Source organism: Schistocerca americana, chromosome 5 (assembly GCF_021461395.2).
Source record: "Schistocerca americana isolate TAMUIC-IGC-003095 chromosome 5, iqSchAmer2.1, whole genome shotgun sequence".
Taxonomy (NCBI): Eukaryota; Metazoa; Arthropoda; class Insecta; order Orthoptera; family Acrididae; genus Schistocerca; species Schistocerca americana.
The window spans coordinates 341,203,669-341,226,864 of NC_060123.1; the positions used below are offsets into that span (position 1 = coordinate 341,203,669).

General features: G+C 43.2%; 1 protein-coding gene across 1 annotated transcript in view; it reads right to left on the reverse strand.

Annotated features, from left to right (window-relative positions):
• Positions 1–22,175, reverse strand: part of LOC124616364 (zinc finger protein GLI4-like) — a 105,348-nt gene extending 83,173 nt beyond the window's left edge. Inside the window, exons 1-3 of the mRNA XM_047144673.1 lie at positions 22,132–22,175; positions 22,034–22,095; positions 10,111–10,394 (exon numbers count right to left, since the gene is read on the reverse strand). Of these exons, the coding sequence (XP_047000629.1) occupies positions 10,111–10,394; positions 22,034–22,095; positions 22,132–22,175 (390 nt within the window). The remainder of the gene's footprint in view (positions 1–10,110; positions 10,395–22,033; positions 22,096–22,131) is intronic.
• Positions 22,176–23,196: the final 1,021 nt, after the last annotated feature.

Sequence of the window (23,196 nt, forward strand, 5' to 3'; positions counted from 1 at the left end):
AAGCCGGTGCATCCACCTTTCCTGAGGTACAGTCGCAAACTGAAAGCTGCTACTATCACCTGCCTAGGATGATATTTACTTAAACTTAATGCTTAGTATCAACGATACTACTGTCTGTCATAAAATATTTGAGAAATGCCTCTCTGTTCCTAGCCTATTCTAACTTAAAACTACCTCTACGATGCAATCTGGACGGAAACAGCGCTCGTAAATCCTAAGCCACTAGGTAAAATATGATGTGAAACAAGATATGGGGCAGACGGAACGGAATTTGATTGAAAGAGCATAGTAAGAGAGAGACTGACTTGTTACGTGTAGCAAATCATCCCAAGAATGAGCAACATTATTTGGTGGATACAACGGAAAGCATGAGTGTATTGCACTTTGAAGAAAAAGAGTGGTTGCCGTGACTTTTAGAGGAGGTAGAGATTTATTGTGCTTTAAAAGAAAAGTGCGTCGGCGTTTTAAACGAGGTGATGAATGTGTCTAAAGGGCATTCCTGCGCACACTTTAGCGATATCCTCCTTAAGAATCAGAGACCAACATATTTTATCTAGTGACATGGCATTTACGTATGATATTTACGTTCAGACTGCAGCGTGGAGGTAGTTTTAAGATTGAATGGGCTAGGAACAGAGAGCTGTTTCTTAAAGATACTATGACAGACAGTAGTATCGTTGGTGCTGAGCGTTAGCCTTTAAGTAAATATCATCGTTGGTAGGTGATGGTAGCGGCTTTCAGTTTGCAACTGTACCTCGGGAACAGTGGATACACCGGCTTGTGATGATTTGTTTTATGGTTTGAGTTGATAATGCACGTATGGAGCTTGTTTTTAAGTTGTGACGAGGCCTAATAGCATAATTTTTTTAAGGTAGTTTATAACAAGTGGCGTCAACTCGAAAGACCTGTACCAGGCGAACGGTCTACCCGACGAGAGGCCCTAGCCGCACGACATTTCATTTCACTCTGGACTTGTGTAATCCTTATACGTCTGTCGGTATAAGGATGATTGGTTTATCTGGTTACCCTGTTTTTCGCACTTGAAAATGGGATAATGTTGTCCGGAAACAAGTTGTGGCAATAATCGCACGATTGACAACTGGGCTGAATATACTCAATATTGAATGTGTTGTGTTTACGTTTGTTAGTGATCATCAAAATGTTTAAGACAATCTTCCAGCCCGCCAGCTATGAAGTCAGTTCTGTAACACGGTTGTTAGAACGCAAAGAATGTTAAACCAGCTAAAATTCATTGTCAACTTGTAGATATTTTTGGTGAAAATACAATGTTTGATGGAATGGTGAGAAAGTGGGTGGGACAATTCAATGATGGTCGAACCAATATCCATAATGAAGCAAGGTGTTGGTGGCCTTCTGTTAACAATGATGGTTTGGTTGAGAAAGTGAATGAGACAAATTGTAAAAGCAGACGGTTCTCCATAAGAATGCTTTGTGATGAGTTTTCACAAATTTCAAAAACTGTTTTGGATGAGGTTGTCACAGATCGCTTAAATTTTCGCAAACTGGGTTCAAAAATGGTTCAAATGGCTCTGAGCACTATGGGACTTAACATCTGAGGTCATCAGTCCCCTAGAATGTAGAACTACTTAAACCTAACTAACCTAAGGACATCACACACATCCACGCCCGAGGCAGGATTCGAGCCTGCGACCATAGCGGTCGCGCGGTTCCAGACTAAAGCGCCTAGAACCACTCGGCCACACCGGCTGGCAAACTGGGTTCCCATGGTCTCGAAAATGCTTATGGATGCCCACATAACGAAGCAACATGTCAGTGCTTTGACATTTATTGCCCGATGCAGTGGTGACGGAGAAGAATTCTTAAACAGAACTGTGACCGTTGATGAAACCTGGGTTTGCCATGTCACATAAGAATCAAAATAACAGTCTATAGAGCGAATGCAATAACAATCTCCCAAAAAACGAAAATTTGAAACAACGTTGTCATTACAAAAAATCATGTGCACTGTGTTTTGGAACAGACCGGGCAATCTGCTTGATGAGTCCCTTGTCAGAGGTGAAACCGTCAATGCCATACGATTCTGTGAAACACTGAGAAAACTCCAGCGTGCAATTTAAAACAAAAGGGGTGGAATGGTCATCAAGGTACTGTATTGCTTCATGACAACGCAAGTCTCCATGCTGCTAATGTCGCTCGAAACCTTATTCAGCAATTCGACTGGGAACAGTTCGATCATCCACCGTACAACCCCGATCTCTCACCTTCTGACTGCTATTGGTACTTGACTTTGAAGTAATGCCTTTTGACAGCCATGACGACACAAAGAACAATGTTCGGCATTGGCTGTCTTCACTGGCAGCATCTTTATATGTAGAGTACACAGAGAAGTCGGTTTCCCGCTATGACAAATGTCTGAACAATAGTGCGTTATGAAGTAGAAAAATAGTTTAAGAAACGCTCTTTCTTGCAAAAAAATTAATTTTGGTTTGAAAAAATGTTTTTATGAGTATTTTATTATGTTTTATTTTATTTTTTCCCCATAACCTTACTTACTTTCTGGACAGGCCTCGCTTTTTAGAACTGTGCAATTCTTACGGAACTAACCATTGGTTCCTGCCCCACTCAGAAAGACCCAGGGAACAGTACATAATGCTTAGTTTCGAGGATCACACTATACAAATGTTACATATGTGCGTATAAATACAATCGTTTTGCATGGAAAGTTGTTCAAGCAGCCGTTATTTTCTAACTTTTACAGATGAAGAGTAAAAACGTAATTTTTACAAATTTGTAACGCATTTGTTATAATATGTGCTGAAGTTAACACAATTAATTTGGCATACGATACCAACTTGATGCTTACGCTTTTAGTAGCCATTGTTTTTACAGTATATGGTTAAAGGACAATATTACGACAGACACTTTCAGTTCCCTGCTAAAATATATCTAAAATCTTCGTATAATAACATAAAAGTCTCGTCTTATTAATGGAGGCCATCATGTTACTGGCAAAATTAAGGTCTCCGGTTACTTTTTATTAGGAAATATTTTTATACGAATAATTAAATACAGAACAAAATTTCCTTGGCCTCTGTATTGTGATGCTGCATCGTTCAACGCAAACAGGGACTATCAAGATCCATTGCTAATGATCTTCTGAGTCCTCCTTCTATGATGTGCGAAATGATAACGTTAGTAGCTTTCTTTCTTCCTTTAAGATATGTGTGGGGAAGGATCACAATAAAAGTTAGTGATCATTGTGCTTGCAGATCGTCTGCCTGATACTTTTAGTTTGAAATAAGACTGTTAAATTTTTCTAAAACAACACAAATTGTCACATCAGCGTAACGCTACAGAACGCTTTAGTTGACAAGATAATACGCAATATTATCTTATTTATGGTTTATTATTCATGGTTTTCTTAGCAGCAGCCGTACGTTCTTTTGCAGATTAGTTTGCTAAGAACAAAGAATAGTATGACATGCATCGCTTACAAGATGTAGACTGTTTCATTCGGCAAGACAGAGAACTACCACTGATTCGAAGTTTTCTTTGAACATTGTGATGTTCTACTGCACCTGATTAGGCTTTTCCCCACTCTGATATGGCCGCCAGATCTGCAAAACGATTGTCGGAAAAATTGTGTTTGTTGAAAAAAAAACTATAAATTTCAAAGATTGCTTTATAGTATAAATCTGGATTATGGTAACGCCAGGCCCAGATTGTGATGCCCAAGGCAGTGTATTAGCAGTCAGTGCTCCCTCTAGTTACTACATTGAGGCGACACGCGGATGTTGCCCGCGTAGCAATGGTGTTACACTGCGCGGCCTAAGCGGTAGGGGCGACAAAGAGAGGAATCTGCAGAACATCACAGCACTCTACTACAGAGATATGGAAACACCGCGAGAAACGCATGTTTGAACAGAAATGGAGATGCATGCCAAGCCTGCAAATGGAGCAGTTGCATCTGATCACGAACGGTACCTCGTCAAAGATTTATACAGTACACAGGGAAAACGGAAAAAACATCATCCGCTAAATCAAAACGCAGACAGAAGTGTGTGTTGAGTGATCGTGACAGACGGACACTGAAGAGGATTGTGACGAAAAATAAGCGGACGACAGAAGCCAAAGTCACTGCAGAACTGAGTCTCGGACTCAAAAATCCTGTCAGTACTAAAACAACACGAGGGGAGCAGGAACTGCAGGGCGAGCTGAAATTCTAAAACCCTCGTCAGTTAGGAAAAGCCCGTAACAGAAAAACGTCGAGCCAAATCCATAAAACATGCAAGAATGCCATTAGGTCGGATGCGTCTTGTTTCACATTGCTTCCAGCTTCTGGCCGGGTGTAAGTCCCAAGTGTGAAACATACAGGGGTCATGATTTGGGCAGCCATATCGTGGTATTCCATGGACTCCTTGATCACTCTGCAAGGTCGGTTTGTGCCAAGGATCATGTGACCATTCTAGTTGATAAGGTCCATCGCAATGGTGATGCTGTGTTTCAAGACGCAGAATCCCTACTCACACTTCTCGCGTCGTCCAGGACTGGGTTTGTGAGCACGATGATAAATTGTCGCTTTTTCCCCGGCCACCACAGTCGCCAAGATTTCAATATCATTGAGCCTTTGTCGTCTGCTATGGAGAGCAGAGTATGTGATCGCTATGAACCTCCATCATCGGAACCTGAGTTTGCCACTATTTTGCAGGAAGAACTGTATAAAAATCTACAGAAAACCAAACAAGACATGTATTTTTCTATTTCAAGAAGAGTGGAAGCCAATTTGAGTGCCAACGGTTTACCTACACCACCCTGGGTAAGGTAATGTCTTGCGTTTGTGGTATTTCCATATTTTCGTTGAACCCCTGTACTTCAATATTTAGAGACACTCTTTTGTGCGGGTTGTATATAACCATTCTCCGTACTTTATCCCTAGGATTATAACCGTGTCTCTCGAAAGGGTTATCATCATTGTCACCAATAGCCTTTTGCCAACCACTGCTGAATCAGGCGTCCTGCAGACTCCTGTGTACGATGGGGCTTAAGCCTGTACGTATCCACGTTTGTTTTGATGTTTGTCTAATATCTCCTATCCACCTTCCATTATGTCGTTTTCTCGGTCTTTTCACATGTTTTTGAAACCACTAAAGAAATTTCTTCGTCCATCCGAAAACTGTTGTTCGAAAAGGGACAGCTTGTATTGACAATAAACTTACTGTGAAACAGCTGGTAAAGAAATGAAGGCAATACAATTTGCCCACCTATGTGGAGTGTGTAGATCTGGAGAACGCCTTTGATAACGTAGCCCGACAGGAACTATGGAATAGTGTCTAAAAGTGACTAACCTCAACACATAATTTGTGTAAAACGTGTATGCTGGCACTTGCTTCAGACTCAGTTTATTTAATTACAGTGGGGGAAATGTAGCTACTAATCAGGGACTGAGACAAGAGTGCTGGCATATGCTAATGAGTGAGTGATTATGTAAAGCATTAAAGATAATCTTGAAAGAGCTACATAAGATCTTAAAGAACGTTAACTTTAAAATCACTACCTCAGAATCAGTAACCATGGCATTCCAGGGCAAACATAAAGTACGAGCAAAGATTTTTTTGGACGACAGAATTTTAGAACCCGTTGGCAATTTTAATTATTTAGGCTGCCGTCTTCGGAACAAGATCGCACAAATATATCCGATCTCCTGCATGCCAGCCGCCGACACACAGCTGTGACTTCTGGAGCTTTGGAAAGTGCGGACACTCTCGTTCGAGGTGATCGAAGGACCACAATCAGACATATTGCTGATCAACTGAACATCTCTGTTGGTAGTGCCGACACGCTCGTCCACCAGTTGGGGGTACTCAAAAGTATGTGCTCGCTGGGTTTATCGGTGCCTAACAGAAGACCATAAAGAACATCGAAGAATCATATGTTCGTAATTGCTTTCCACGCGATGCAGTACGTGAATTATGGGGAGGTTACTGATGCAGCTAGACGTTGGCTTCGACGTCGACCAGTAGAGCGGTACCATGTGGGCATACAGACCCTCCCAGTAAGGTGGCGAGAGGCCGTCACATCGAACGGAGGTTATGTTGAAAATAGGGTTTTGTAGCAAAAATAGTAGGCATTAATATTGTACATTGAAATTCTGAGTGAAACCAACCTGTTTTCAGGAAAAGTGCTGCATTGCTTTTTGAATACCCCTCGCAGCAAGACGATGTTGCCTGATGTTATAAGGACAGACCATTCAGTTAGCCTGCAACTACTGAATAGGCTGCTGTTCCTCTACGTGAACCACACGTTTCCCTGATATTTCCACAGACACCCTTCCAATGTGGTCGCACTAGGGTACGGCTGTCTGTATCGGTGAGCACTCAGGTCACTATCTCGGCAAGGTCCACTTTTCGTCATAATTAGATCTTCCGCTGTTATCTACTTCATTTCATTATTTTCCTGCCTCTACATGTAATTCTGAGCATCTGTCTTCCAATTGTTCGTGGAGCGGCCCTTTGCTTTTGGATGATTTTACCACAAAGTCCACATCTCACTGCCATAGTTCAGTTTGGTAATACACACGGACTGTAGACTTACTGTGTAAAACTAACAAGTAAACTTAGTTGATATCTTCCATTTACTGTTGAAATTTATCTGCACTAGATATAAACAGTTCAATACCATCAGCTCAGTGAAGGTGTAGATTGGAATCCTTATACTGCAGATTACGTGGTATATTAATTAGGACCTGTGGCTGATTTCTGTTGGCAGTCATAGGCCGCAAGCACATCATGCAGGAAAAAAGTATAATATGATAGCTAGCGTGCTGGAAAGTTCTGTCTCCGATTTCCGTATGTGAAAACTCTTAAAGATTTTTAAATAGGACAAATATTATTAACATTCTGCATCTCTATTTTTCATGTCTACAAATTTATTTCTCAACACAGTCACCCTGGTGAGGAACACATTTCTCACAACGAGAGACCTGTTTCTCGATAGTATCATTGGAGAATGTTTGACTTCGTTGATAGAGCCACAACCTCACCGCTGCTTGCACCGGTTCATCACATTCAAAGCGACGTCCTCGAAGGAGATCTTTAAGTTGTGCGCTTCGCACGCCCGGGTTCCCGGGTTCGATTCCCGGCGGGGTCAGGGATTTTCTCTGCCTCGTGATGACTGGGTGTTGTGTGATGTCCTTAGGTTAGTTAGGTTTAAGTAGTTCTAAGTTCTAGGGGACTGATGACCATAGATGTTAAGTCCCATAGTGCTCAGAGCCATTTGAACCATTTTTAAGTTGCGAAAACAGATAAAAATCGATGGCGCAAAGTCGGGACTGTATGGAGAATGATAGTGAACCCAAGGCGTCGGTTTGTTGGGGGTGGTGCAGTGCTCATGAGTGGTGAACTCTTCGAATTCGAAATTCAAGTAAAGCACGCTGCTTCTCACGCACGCTCGCATGGTACGCGCAATAATTCGGAGCACTCTAATAGCAGAGGATTGCTGATACGTAGGAATGAAGACTAAAGATGGAGAATATTAATACAGTTTTTTTTAAGTTTTTAGAGTTTAATGCAATTACAGCCCTCAGTCACAAAATTTAAGCCTTTTGGCCAGGTTTCGACACTTCTATGAGTGTCTTCATCAGAAATTAAATATTCGAACTGGCATGTTAGGTATAAGATAAATATCAAGCAATAAAGACTTTAGTCACAAAAATTTAAAAAAGAATATATGGAAGGCGAGCCACAATGGGCTGCTCATACATATAGAGCCACGGGTAGCAACAAACTGTTGGCACTCGCGTCCGTCGTCTGCTTCCATAGCCCATTAACACCAAATTTAGCCGAACAGTCCTAACGGATACGGTCGTTTGTCCCACACTGATTTCGGCGGTTATTTCACTCAGTGTTGCTGGTCAGTTAGCACTGACAACTCTACGTAAATGCGATGCCCTCAGTCGTTAAGTGTTGTATTGCCCATAGTGAGAGGTAATGCCTGAAATTGGTATTCTCGGCAGACTTTTGACACTGTGGATTTCGAAATGTTGAATTCTCCAACGATTTACTAAATGGAATGTCCCATGCATCTAGCTCTAACTACCATTCCGCGTTCAACGTCTTGTCAATTCCCGTCGTACAGTCATATTCACGTCGGAAACCTTTTCACATAAATCACCTAATAACAAATGACGGGTTAGCTAATGAACTGCTCTTTTATACCTCGTGTACGCGACACCACCGCCATCTGTATACGTGCAAAGCGCTGTGGACGAGCGGTTCTAAGCGCTCCAGTCGGAACAGCGCTGCTGCTACGGTCGCAGGTTTGAATCCTGTCTCGGGCATGGATGTGTGTGATGTCCTTAGGTTAGTTAGGTTTAAGTAGTTATAAGTCTAGGGGACTCATGACCTCAGCAGTTAAGTCCCATAGTGCTTAGAGCATTTGAACCATTTGAACTTTGTCACCTCAGTGTGTATCTATTCCGCGAGAGGTTTACACCTTGCCAACAGCTTCTGATCCGTCCATCTTACACTCCCCCCCACCCTCAATATCTTTCTTTCAACCATAATTTCCTTTGAAAGTGGTACCTTTTTAAGTTCTTTCTCTTCAGTTCTACTGCGTATCATGCTTCTGAGCCACGTTTACGTGTCTACAGTTTAAGTAAAATTCAAAATGTGAAAATAATGTTTTCGGCAACTGTCACTGAGCGAATACATGTGTACATTGGTATAGTCAATCATAGTAACTGCTTATTGGCTAAGTACCAAAATGTGTAAATGTTGTGTACATAGTTCCGCGTAGTCAGCACGTACACAACTTTCCCAACAGAGTGTGCCCCGCTAAGAACAGCAGCACAGGCGCAGCGCTCGTCCGTCTCTGCACTACGAGATGGCGCTGTCTTAGAGACGGACCAAATTCTGCTTCCGCCGATACGCGTATTAATATGTACCGCAGCCAATTAGATTGCTGCTAACGTAGAACCTTTTCTCCTCGCGGATCACACTCGCGCAGTGATACCTGAACGCGCGTGGTATTATAACGAGTGTACAGACCTCCGATTAGTCAGTCTGCATAGTCTGCATCAGTCTGCATTAGTCTGCATTTATCTGCACCTGTCTGTACCAGTCTATAGTCAAGTTTCAGTCTGCGCCTAATAAGATTACCATATTCCTGTACATAGCCATGAAGATATATGAATAGACACTTTGTCAAGTATCAGAGATATGTGAGAATAAGATTAACGTACCAAGACCAAAGGAACTTCAGATTGTCAGTTGTAAACAGCATCCAGAATAAAGTTACGTAATTTCTATATTTTTTATTATTTTAGTAAATGTGTGATAAATTAATCATGTTCTGTTTAAAGTTGGTCACCGTCAATCTGCTACTCTAAGCGTGCAAGTGGCATTTCTACCGTCTGTCCTAACGGCAGAAGATAAACACGCCACGATAAGACCACGAGACATATTGCTGACACTCGCCTACTTCGTTAGAGCGACAAGTCAAATAATCTGATGGTGTGTGTACCGAAGGTCTTACAGTACGCACACCACAGTAAACATGTAGGAAATGAAGCTATTGGTACTACATTTGATGACTTCAGGAAAAAAGGATTATGTCAATGTAGTGTTTTAATGTTCATGGTGAAACTGTGATGCTGGAAAAAAACGGGCAGACAGTCTGTAATAAATGAACTCTGTCGAAGTCAGAGCTGTTAATAGCTTTCTTAGCTTTTTTACGCTAATTTGTTATTTTAAATATTTTCTAAACAGTTTTTCAGTTTCAGTGTGGACATTAACGCATATTATACTACTGCACACTTTTTTTTTCAAGACATAGGTCTCTAAAATTTCGTTGTAGGTGCGTCGTTACATAAAAAAAAGACGTGGGTTTTCTAAGTATGACGGTTGATTCACGTGCTGTCTTCGCTTATTGTCATTGAACGATGACCTCACACAGCTGTCTCGAAACGATTCTCGATTGTCTACACTGTCCAAGGGGAGGATCAAGTACTGCCTGAACGACGCAGCCTATTGACGAGATGCAGTGGAATCGATACAGAAAAAGATGTGTTCGGAGGCGGTATTCAGTGAGAGAGTTGTCAAGAAGGAGAGGTAATTATTGAAGTAGACTTACCTGGAACGTCCTCTCGTGGGGCGGCGGCCTCTGTGGCGGCACAGCGGCGGTGTCCGCGGCGGTGGTGGGGGCGGCGGGGGTAACGCCGGCGGGTGCGGCGGTGGGCGGCGGGGCGGTCCTAGCGCCGCCCTCGCTCTCGCGTTCACACTGGCTGCCCGGCGACCAGATGGTGAGCGCGCGCGGCTTGGTGCACAGGTTCAGCGGCGCCTCCTCCGGCTCGCCGCTCACCTCCGTCACCGCCAGCGTGGCGTCACCTGGTCGCGGCACTCTGCCCAGGGCGCAGCCTGCCGCAGACAACAAAATACACCGCTGCTGCAGCACGCGCCGACAGTATAAGCACACTTCCATCTCTGCTAGCCGAAGAAGCTTGGATCTTCATTGGGATTGGTGTATTTCAATTTCGAATGGCAATGATTAGGGTCCTACCCGGCCCTACCCCTATTCCTGTCCCATACACAAATGGCACGTGGCAAGACCTACACATAATCTCTGTACTTGCAGCAGAATGAGAAAATGAATTAAGACACAAAGAAGTTACAGACAATAGCTGCGAGTGAGCATTGGTTTAAGTCCACTAAGCCAACCCGACACAGTGGTCATTGCTCCTGCACATACACATATATAAATAACATGAATGACAGCTAGACGAGGAATGGGGAAATGTTAGCGGTTCACCTACACTAGCAAAATAATATATATGACTGTAAAAGCAACAGTTGTGCATTTCAGTACTGAATTCCTCCGTACGTCTGTCATTAATCTACATACTAAGTTCGCCTTGCAACCACATAGTGGTCTTATCGTTTTCCAGAGATTGTTTTGGGTATTATAAACAAATTGGTGGTACCAATTGTTGCTATGGAAACTCATCTATAAACAAATGAATGGTATAATGTCTTTGGTTTTCTTATCGTGGCGATATTGCGACTATGCTGGAGGAAGCAATGTTGCCGTCTCTTTCCGCAACGTAAACAATCGTAAGTTCTGCAGTAAACTTCTCAATGATGCACAACGCTTCTCTTGTAGCGTATGACACAGTAAATCGTAGACCACCTGTAAAACAACTCTCCCGCTTGCTGACGACCCTGTAACGAGTCGTGCCGCTCTTTGATGGATCTTCTCTATTTTTTAAAATTCAGTTTGCTGGGCTCCCAAGCAGATGAAAAATACTCAAGAATCTGTGAACAAGCATTTTGTAAGCCACCTCTTTCGTGAATGAAGTATATTTCCTTACTACTTTCCCAGTATATCTCTGGCATCGTGTTTTCTACAGTTAGCTCTATGTGGTCGTTTTCGGATAATTTCTCCTAAATTTTTCATGATAACTACTGTTACCAACTCTTTGTAGCCAATAACGTAATCGAAAAGTAGCGGATTTCTTCTGCTGTTTATGGGCTGTACGTAATATTTATTTACGTTTAGGGTCAGCTACCACTCACTCGACCAATTGTTGACTACTGCAGTTCTTCCTGTTTTGGGCTACAGTCTTCTATATTTGCAGTCTTCCTACAGAAAACAGCGTCGTATGCAAGTAGCCACACAGTGTCTCCACCCTTATCCAGTAAATAAATAATACAAATTTTAAACCGCAACAGCCAAATACCATTCCATTGAGATTCTCCTAAAATCTACTTTATGTTTATGCTATACTGAATGCCCTTAGGCAGTCCTGGAACACGGTGTCAGCCTGGGAGCCTTTGCCTCTGGCGCTCTGGTTTTCCCGGGCGAACAGTGCGACCTCTTTTCCGAACTTTCTGTCAACCTCCTGAGAGTTACTGAACATCGCCAGTTGCAAAATTTGACTGTTAATTTCGCACTACAACGTATCTACAATATACAGACGAAGTGCGTTGCATGGACAGGACATACAGTGGTGAGTCAAGACATTATGACCACCTATTTGAAAGCTTGTGTGCCTGTCCTTGGAACGAAATACATAACTTATTTTGCATAACAGACACCGACAGTTTTTGGTAGGTTTTTTAAGGCATGTAGCATTACATGTCTACGCACAAGTCGTGTAATTCGGGTAAATAACGGGCCGCTGGTTTTCGTACGCGGTGATGGCGCCCGATAGCGACCCAGATGGGTTCCAAACGATTTACATCAGCCGCATTTGGTGACCGAGACATCAACGTCAGCTGACTATAATGCCCCTCAAACTACTGTAGCACGGTTCTGGCTCCGAGACAGGTACAGTTATAATGCTGAAAGATGACATGGCCATCGGGACAGACATCAAGATGAAGGGATGCAGTTGATTCGAAATTATCAGCATGTCTTCGGCTATTACCACAGGTCCCATGCAAAAGCAGAAAAATGTCTTCCATTACAGAATGCTGCTCCCACAAGCCTGCGTCCGTAGCGCGCTGCTCGTTTGATGACGGCGTTTATGGAGACGACCTAATGTAGCAAAAATATGGTTCACCCGAAGAGCCGAAACGTTTCCATTGATCAACTGTCGAATCCCGATGGTAACGTGTCCACTGTAATCGTAATTGACGATTTCGTAGGTTCAACACGTTATCATGTAGGGGTGGTCTGCTACGGAGCTCCATGTTCAACAGTGTACGACGAACGGTGTGCTCTGAAACACCTATGCGTGCACCAGCAATGTACCCTTTCGGCAGAGAGACCACAGATCACCATCTATCCTACTTTAAAGTACAGACAAGCCTTCGAACCCCACGTTCCGTGAAGAGGCGTGGACGTTCAATTATTAACGGCCTAGTGAGAGACGACAGTAGCAGGTGAACAGTCCACCAACTTCCCGTTTTCAAAATTCTCGGTCACAGACTCTGCTTAGTAATAATCTGGCCTTTCTAAAATTGGTTATCTCAATGGATTTCCCCATTTGCGACCCATATTTTCGCTAGCGTGGTGCCCTGTCCATGTCTGCTCCGCTTACATACTTTTGTTACCACGTCACTTGCCCTCAACGCCATCAGGTGGCAACAACGTTGCGGTGGTCAGTCGTCATAATGTTTTGGATGATCAGTGTACAACAGGCAGCAACATGCAAACTTTTTACTGCTCTACTGCCCCTCTAAGTAAAATTCACGTTTTTAACTTCGAAAGTGCCTTTCCTAAATCAACAATTTTTACCACTGGCAGAAGACGCAGTTGCTTACAGTTGGTCTGTTACCGTGAAAAGACATCCGTACTCTTCTGCGTCACAAGATGTATAAACAAACAATTCTTCACCTGAAGATGATGTTGTGAACCACCGAAACGCATAGCATCTGGTTTGCTTTCATACGTACAGAGAAGATTGTACAAAAGACTTTGCTAAATCTTGAGCACGATGACGGTAGTTCTTGTTGCTCCGCTTCTGCACATATTGTTGTGGAACTTGGCGAAACTCTACCATGTTTTCTTCTGGCAACAAATTTAATTATCTAAAATGCCGAAAAAGTAGTATTAGAGAAATCATTTCTGATATTTGTGGGCTAATAGGCGGTAGTCCAAATAAAAATACTTGAGTATTTTCTTATTGCGTAAGAGCAAATTTTCGACGGTGGGATCACGCTTGTGTTTACAATGAGCTCTAGCAGCGTGCTGTCTTTCACACAAAGAGACTAATGTTCAGTTACAAACTTTGGTGGTAAAACCTTATAGCGCAAAGGACGACTAGGTGTTCCCCCGTGTAAGATTTGGGCCTTAAGCTTGTAGAGTGAAGGGATCGTCGCTTCTAGCTGGTTATGCAGATTCGGGGTGGGAGGTGCCGTGAGACAGAAGCCTGGAAACGTCGACAGACCCGCCTGAGGCGAAGCCGTACCAGTGCTGCGCAGTCAGCAAATCTGCGCCTTCGGAATCCTTAACAGCTATGCCGTCCACTCAGAGAATGGCAGGCGCCGGGGGCAAAGGAACCCCAATAAAAGGATTGAGATATTGGCCACTCTGTACATGGAAATTCTGAGACTTACTAACGAACCAAATCAGATATGTATTGCAAAATAAACAGAAAAGAAATAAATGCGCTGATATGTCTTCCTCCTCACTGTGATTTGCAGCCACGGTCAGTAGAAAATCTATAACATAGCTATAGCGGCAAGAATGTAACCTACGAAGTACAACTTCAAAATGAAGCATTCAGCACACATAAGTGTAGATTCAATGAAGAGAAATGCTCGTTCATTTAAAAATGAATGAAGTTTGTGAATTAGATCTTCATAAAAGGGATATTTAAATATGAAAGCCATGCTGAGCGGCCGGCCGTAGTGGCCGAGCGGTTCTAGGCGCTACAGTCTGGAACCGCGCGACCGCTACGGTCGCAGGTTCGAATCCTGCCTCGGGCATGGATGTGTGTGATGTCGTTAGGTTAGTTAGGTTTAAGTAGTTCTAAGTTCTAGGGGACTGATGACCTCAGATGTTAAGTCCCATAATGCTCAGAGCCATTTGAATCATACTGAGCGCTGAATAGCACCAAAAGTGTAATCGTTTATTTTGTACAATTCCAACACTCTCTTCCAGAGAAAATTTTTTCAAGCTTGATTCGTGGAGAATTAAGTCGTAGTGATTCATGTATTATGTATTTTCCCCGCAGTTATATCGATGAGTTCTGTAACTGTTTCTTAAATAAAATTGCAACCGATTTCTCAATTTCTCTTTCAGTTGAAGGGCAAATGGTAGTTTACTGTGGTCGAATTAAGTCATGTAATAGTGCAATTAGACTAGAAAACGTTCATTCTTGAAGAAGCAGATAATTTTCGGTATTTGGGAATTTCGGTAACTAATGATGACAGAAGTAAAGGTGATATCAAATGTAGACTGACTGCACCAAGAAAATATTACCTGAAAAATAAAAAATAAAAAAATAAAAACAAGTATTGTGGCAGCGACTATAAATTTAAGGGCTACGAAAATATTTGGCTGGGGTTTGCGATAAACAGTGCCGCTATGAACAGAACAGAAGATTTTAAAATGTATAATTTGAAGATCGCTAAATGGGTGACTGACGGACTGCAGTACTGAACAGAATCGAAGATACGCCAGAATTTGGCTAAAAGAAGGGATCAAGGTACAGAGGCTGGGCAGAAATACGAGAACAGCTAAAACACAACACATTAGCATGCCGAATACGGTGTCGGAAAACCGAAGGCATTCTGAACAGCTCCCGCGTCATGGGTAAATACTGGTCCCGTATGGTTTTCAGACGAATCTTCTACTATTGTTCTAGCAAAATTCTGCCAAGGACAGGTAATGTTGATGAAGATGGATAGAGATCACTCACTCTTCTCTCCAAAGTAGAGCACAGTGGCTCAGTAATATTGGGATCTGATGACTGTGGTAGCCACTAGCTAGTAATTCATCGCCGCGTTCACGCTGGCTGTATGAACAGGAATTCTATCGTATTGGATCACAGCATCTTCATCAGGGAGCAAACGTACCAAAGGAAGGACCCGATCAACCATAATGGACGCATAATCCTTGGCAGAATTGCGTCCTAGCACAGTAACCAAAGAGTTCATGGAATGCCGCGATGTGACTGATGAAATCATCACCGAATTCCCACCATGTTTTACTCTTGGGACGCAAACTCGATTACAAATTGGAAAACGTGTACAACAAGACTCGTCCAACTAGATGCCATTGGAACAATGTCATTTGGTTGGATGAGTCTTCGTTAGATTTTATGGCTTCGGCACCACGTTTTCCTGTTGCTGGAATTTGCGTCATTGATAAGTGGTTTTGGAATTCCAGCTCACCCTGCCTTTCTGAGCTTATGGAGCTCCCTTCGTGTTTTTTGGTTGTAGCAGCTGTACAGTGACTTTGCAGCTGTCCTCTTATTTTTCATCATAACTTTCTTTAACGACCTCCTGTCACGATCACTCAACACATAGTTTCGCCTACGTTGGGACTTAGTGGGTGATGCTATTTTTTTCGTTTACCCCGTACCCGGTATAAATCTTTGATGTAGTGCGTTTTCAGACACCAAACACTTCGGCTCCATTGGTTACGGAAGTACTCACCATACGAGTATCAACAATTCGCTATGTTCGAATTCACTTAGTTCCGACCTAGTACACACACACACACACACACACACACACACACACACACACACACACACACACGAGTACCAGGAAACTATTGTGACCACTCAGTTCAGGCGTAGTACGCACACACACACACACACACACACACACACACACACACACACACACACACACACCAACGCAAGAGTACCAGTAAAGTATTGTGACCACGAATGATACATGCAACGTATTGAGGACATTGCACAGGTGCCGTTGGTTGTTAAATACAACAGCGCGACCTGCAGTCTCGGCTAGCGTCTGTGTTTACGTTCAGGTTTGCAGTTCTCGCGGTATTTCCATATTTTTGTCCAGCCCTTGAACATTTAATTCGTTACTGGAGGGAAGTGCGGGAAATCATATTTGTATATTGAGACCAAGCAGTAGAAATGTTGAAATGGATGTACGTTTCAGTAGTTATGCAGAGACAAAAGGCTCGCTCGGAGTAGCCTAGCGTAGACAGGTGCTTCAGACCAGTCTTCGGACTGTAGACCACAAGACCAACAAACGAAAAGAGGACAGAGAGAAACTATCTTCCCTTTGACAAAATGAGAAGCACGTGTATTTCAATGCGAGTGAGTAGACAGTAAAGGGGAACTAGTATGTTTGGAAAAAAGTTGCCATTAGCAACAATTAAATTTTGTAACCCCAGAAAAGGCATTCCAGTTAGTTTAGATATATTGAAGCAAACATGATTAATACTCCCTTGGGCGCATTTATCCATCAACAAATTCTCGAGTTCGTCCCAAAGTTGTTTGCGATTTTAAGTCTGAACCTTAGAAAACCCCAGTTAACATGTTTTCAGAACATGTAGCAGCATTTTCTTCGTCCTGTACGTTACTGGAACATGAACAACCAATGTTTTTTTTGGGGGGGGGGGGGGGGTGACGTACGAGGGATAAGTTAAGTTACTCGGCCTGATAATAATTAAAATTTTTGTCGGTTCATGTTGGCTTTTAACGCAAAGGAAGTGCCTACTTTATCTGCTGAATTGTTTATGGCTTTTTAAAGCAGTGATGTGTATTTTGTTTTAACAGATATACGGGAATAGTGTGTCGTTATAAAGTACTTTGTTCTGGACTGGTTAGTGCCATGAAAATTCATCGAGAGTTGATGGTCTATAATGACTCAGCTCCGGTGCAGAAATGTTGATGACAGACCCAAGAGTGCCGCACTTTTATTTACTATAGTCCCCGTGAAGGATGTTCGAAAAAGTAAACACAGGGGAAGTGCACATTATGGTATTGCAAGCTCGGCCGATTATGGGTGTATCAGATATGTCGGACTACAAGCCCGCCAACAGAAAGTGTATGGTACATGTTACACTAGTAAGTGGCTGAAGTGTCTTCATGGAATATGGGGGCGGGGTTTATTGAATATTTACCGAAAGTAAATGGAAAAATAAGTTTCTATAGACCGGCGCAAAAGCACTGATTGGGTACTGCGGAGGCGACGGTGATTCACCACTCTAGACCTGAAACTAATCAGTATGCAAAGCAATGTATAAATCAAGTCGGTATGCGTTCATTACAAAATCTGGTGCCTTATTCATATGTAGGGAATACTGTGGTTAACAATATCTTGGAATTTAAAGAAATTGCTCTTACTGATGAAAAGAAAAACTGGATATCAATACGCAAGTCTGTTGCCTGACTGGTTGAAAAATAAATGGGAAAAGCTGACTTCATATAAAGAGAAAAGCAAATAATCTTATATGAATGGAATGTCCTTTCCAACAAACCCTTCTTCGGTAATGTAAAAAGCGGAGAGATTTTAGAATATCCGCTGTAAGCACATGATTTTGTACCTTCTAACTACCACGAATTGACACATTTGTGTAACAACAGGTTCTGACATGTCTTTCAGAGAACATTTCTCATATATAATAGAAGAAAACACGGACATGGAAACATAAATGTTTCATTTCTACAGCAACCGAATGTACCCGTAAAATCCATGATCCTTGTTCTCGAATGAAAATGTTCAGCACACATTCATGGTTACGTTTGGTTAACTATTAGAGATGGATAGCAACAGATCTCCATGTTCTCCGATCCCAAACACACTAGACTTTCTCTTTTCTTTCCTAGTACACATTTCGTCGGACACGGGCCGATCTCTTCAAGATTTCACAATTTTATTTTACCTTTGTAGCCAACCGCTCTTTCTGCCGCCACTATCGTGTATTAACCTAAGCGAAGAATCGTGATAACTTTGTTCTGTGCGCGATCGTATTTTCGCTGTTTGTGTATCGTATTTTCTGAATTCGGACTGGAGGCTAGCAATCATTGTACCAGCCAAGAGAAACTGCGGAGAGGTTTGGAATTGAACCCAGGACCTTGACGCAATGGCTTGTGGTGGCAAACGTTACGCCACCAGGTCTCGTGTTCTTTACCGGAAAGGTACAGGAAAGCACCCAACATCAGGTGGCGTACCTGGACGGGTAGCCACAGAAGTACCAGTCACGTTCGACGTTGCTTAATCACCAGGAAACAGATAGCCAACAACTGTAAATTTATGGAATAATTTTATTACGCTACCAGTTTCGGTGTCTCATTGGCATCATCTTCAGGTCCCTACACTCGAAACTACGTAGGCCATCCAGTCGTTTGTGCTTACTAATGAACCACAATATCAAACTGGCTTCTGTAGATATCTTCACAACAGATGTGGACACTTCACACATCTTTTCATTAGATGACGCATCGAAACGTCGTTTGTGCCTACTAGGGAACCACAATATCAAACTGGCTTCCGTAGATATCTTTACAATAGAAGTGGACACTTCGCACATCTTTTCATTAGATGACGCATCGAAACGTGTAGTGTAATAAAATGATTCCATGTGTTTTCTGGAAGTCGAGCAATGTCAGGGGTGGCTGGTACATGAATGGCTAACCGTCCGGGTACGCCACCTGCTGTTGGGTAATTTGCGGTGCCTTTCCGGGAAAGAAAATTCATCGACCAGCTGCAGTCCCATTCTTCCGTTTATACAGCATGGAATTAGAGAAAGTTGCTTAACTTCGGAGATGTGACGGAAACCAGTGTATTCAATGAGGCAAGGCCGTTGGCATATGGCACATCACTCTTAATTGACGAGAATAGAGGTTTGTGTCTGAAAAACGTTTTGAGTACAATGAAGAGATAATGTCAGCCGTGGAGTTGCTGAAAAAAATCCAAGGACACTTTCGACTGATCTATTAGTAGTTACAACGAAAATTAGTGGAGGTTTGTCCAGAATAAGTAGTGTACCAAGCGCAAGCCGATAGTGTTATACGTTACAACGGTAACGAGTTTAGGTTGTTGGTATGTCAGAACTATCGGTTCAAAAGATAACGCACGAATGACGACAAGTAAACGTTAGTAGAGATTCGTGCGTCCGTGAAAAGATCTATGCATATTATTAGCATCAAACGTTAGTAAAATATCTGCCAGAGAACAAGAGAAAATTCTGGTTATATGTAAAGCTGCTAAGCGGCTCTAAGGCTTCCATTCTGTCCCTTGTTGACCAGTCTGGTGCGGCAGTTGAAGATAGTAAAACGAAATCCGAAGTTTTATATTTAGCGTTCAAGAAATCGGTCACGCAGGAGGATCGTAGAAACATACCGTCATCTCACCATCGAACAGACTCCGTATGGACGACATAGTAATAAGCATCCCGGCATAGCGAAACAACTGAAAGATTTGAAAGCAAATAAATCACCAGGTCCGGATGGAATCCCAGTTCGGTTTTACAAAGAGTGCTCTACGTCCCCTTACCTAGCTTGTATTTATCGGGAATCTCTCGCTCAGCAGGTGACTCCTGTATAGGGCATATAAAAAAGGTGAAAGAAGGGACCCGCAAAATTGCAGATCAATACCACTAACTTCGGTTTCTCGCAGACTTCTTGAACATATTCTCAGTCCCAATATGGTAAATTTCCTTGTGACTAAGAAGCTTATGTCGACTAATCACCTTGCTTTTAGAAGGCATCGCTCGTGCGAAACTAAGCTTGCCCTTTTCTCGCATGATATCCTGCGAACTATGGATGAAGGACAACAGGCAGATGCCATATTTCTAGATTTTCGGAAAGCATTTGACACGGTGCCTCATTGCAGAGTGTTAACGAAGGTACGAGAATATGGGATAAGTTCACAGATACATAAGTGGTTTGAGGACTTCTTAAGTAATAGACCGCGAGTGTTCGTCAGAGACGAGGGTATCGTCAGGAGAGCCTCATGGAAGTATGATAGGACGACTGTTGTTCTATTCATACATACGCAATTTGGCGGACGGAAAGGGCAGCAGTCGGCGGTTGTTTACTGATGATGCTGCGGTTTACAATAAGGTGTCAAAGTTGAGCGACTTTAGGAAGGTACAAGATGATTTACACAAAATTTCTAGTTGGTGTGATGAATGACAGCTAGCTCTAAATGTGGGAAAATAATGTGAATGCGGATGAGTAGAAAAAACAAATCTGTCGTGTACGAATACAGCATTAGTGGTGTATCCCTGACACAGCCACTCATTTAAATATCTGGGCGTAACGTAGAAAAGAGATATGAAATGGAAAGAGCGTGTGAGGACTGTGGCAAGGAAGGGGAATGGTCGACATCGCTTTATCGGGAGAATTTGAGGAAAGTTGGTTCATCTGTATAGCAGACAGCATGTAGGACTCTACTGCGAGAAATTGTTGAGTACTGTTCGAGTGTTTGGGATCCCCACTAAATCGGATTAAAGGAAGACATCGAAGCAATTCAGATGCCGCCTGCTAGATTTGTTACTGGTAGTTTCGAACAGTACGTAAATGGTACGGAAATGCTTCGGGGACTCAAATGGAAATCCCTGGAGGGTAGGCGACGTTCTTTTGGAAGAACACTACTGAGAAGATTTGAAGCCGACTGCCCATTGATTCAACTGCCGCCAACATGCACTGCGCTGAAGGACCACGATGATGGTAAGAGAAATTAAGGTTCATACGGAGGCATACAGACAGTCATTTTCCTCTCGCCGTATTTGAGAGTGGAACACGAAAGGGTACCTCCGCGAGGCACCGGACAGCGGATTGCAGATTATCTATGTACTGGGTGATCAAAAAGTCAGTATAAATTTGAAAACTGAATAAATCACGGAATAATGTAGATAGAGAGGTACAAATTGACACACATGCATGGAATGACATGGGGTTTTACTAGAACCAAAAGATACAAAAGTTCAAAAAATGTCCGACAGATGGCGCTTCATCTGATCAGAATAGCAATAATTAGCGTAACAAAGTAAGACAAAGCAAAGATGATGTTCTTTACATGAAATGCTCAATATGTCCGCCATCATTCCTCAACAGCAGCTGTAGTCGAGGAATAATGTTGTGAACAGCACTGTAAAGCATGTCCGGAGTTATGGTGAGGCATTGGCGTCGGATGTTGTCTTTCAGCATCCCTAGAGATGTCGGTCGATCACGATACACTTGCGACTTAAGGGAAACCCCAAATCCAATAATCGCACGGACTGAGGTCTGGAGACCTGGGAGGCCAAGCATGACGAAAGTGGAGGTTGAGCACACGATCATCACCAAACGACACGCGCAAGAGAACTTTCACGCGTCTAGCAATATGGGGTGGAGCGCCGTCCTGCATAAATATCGTACGTTCCAGCAGGTGTTTATCAGCCAGGCTGGGGATGATGCGATTCTGTAACATATCGGCGTACCTCTCACCCGTCACAGTAACAGTACTGGCGTTTTGCTGTCCAGCGCCATCTGTCGTACATTTTGTGAACTTTTTTTTTTATTCTAATAAAACCCCATGTCATTCCAAGCATGTGTTTATTAAGTTTTCAAATATATACTGACTTTTTGAGCAGCCAGTAGGTGTAGTTGTAGATGCAGATGTAGAGATGTGGCGCTTACCGAGCTTGGCCTTCTCCGGCGACAGCGGCTGCTGGGCGGCGTGCCGCGGCGCCACCAGCGGCGAGAAGGACTGCAGCAGCAGCGCCGGCTGCGCCCACAGCAGCGCGGGGTGGGCGGCGCCGCCCCCGGGCAGCCAGCACATGGCGCCGCCCTCGCCTGCAACACCAAGCTGCGCTCACCTCACCAGCTCTCACCACGCCACAGCACTCACTCTGCACAACCGTGCACTCTGCAGTCAGTTACTCGATCTGATTTCACAAAGCAAATAACTTCTCACTCATTATCGTCATACACTGCTGGCAATTAGAACTGCAGCAACAGAAACGACAGAGTATGACGCAATTTTATTGGGTTGGTGCGTAAGTCCGTAGCGTTTTTCCAGAAGATTAATACACAAAATAGATACATATAACAGGGACTATAGTCGTTAATAATACATTCTCCTTCACTATTTACAACAGCTTGCCAGCACTTGAGTAAATTTTCCATTCTGCGACTGTAAAATCACGTAGTTTTGAGGCGAAGAACTAGTCGAGGCATGTTCGGAGCGCATTTTCATCCGGAAAGTAAGTTTCTTGAAAGCTGTTCGATAAAAGCGGTAACCTGAAGGCTCAAGATAAGATGTGTAAGGTTTTTGCTGTATGACTTCCCAGTTCAACTCCTGTATAGTGTTTTTTATCAGTCTAGCAGAATGCGGGCGGGTGTAGCATTACTTCACGGAGTCTTCCTGGTCGTTGTTCTTGGATTGTATCAGCTGGGGAAGCAATTCATAGTACACCACACTGCCGCTGTTCCATAAGACGCATAATATTATCTTTTGTGGATGCGCTCAGGTCTTTGTACGGAGAGCTTCATCAGTGCGGAAGCGCAATCACTTCTGACATCCTGAAGGAATCTCAAAGTAGCCAGCATGGAGTAGATGGGCAGGGGCTGCAGGTAAATAGCTCTAGGTGGGAGTGTGAGTCTGCCGAGAGGCGTGCAGAGGTAGTTCGCACGGTTGTGATAAACCTTGTGTCTGGGTGGCGCAGGGGTTAACGCAACTGCCCAGTAAGCAGGAGATCCTGGCTACGAATCCCGGTTCTCGCTCCTCGCCACTGATTCGGAGTAGTGTCCCGATGCAGCTGACATCAATAGTCGCTTCCCTTTCCTTCCGTTTCCGTCCT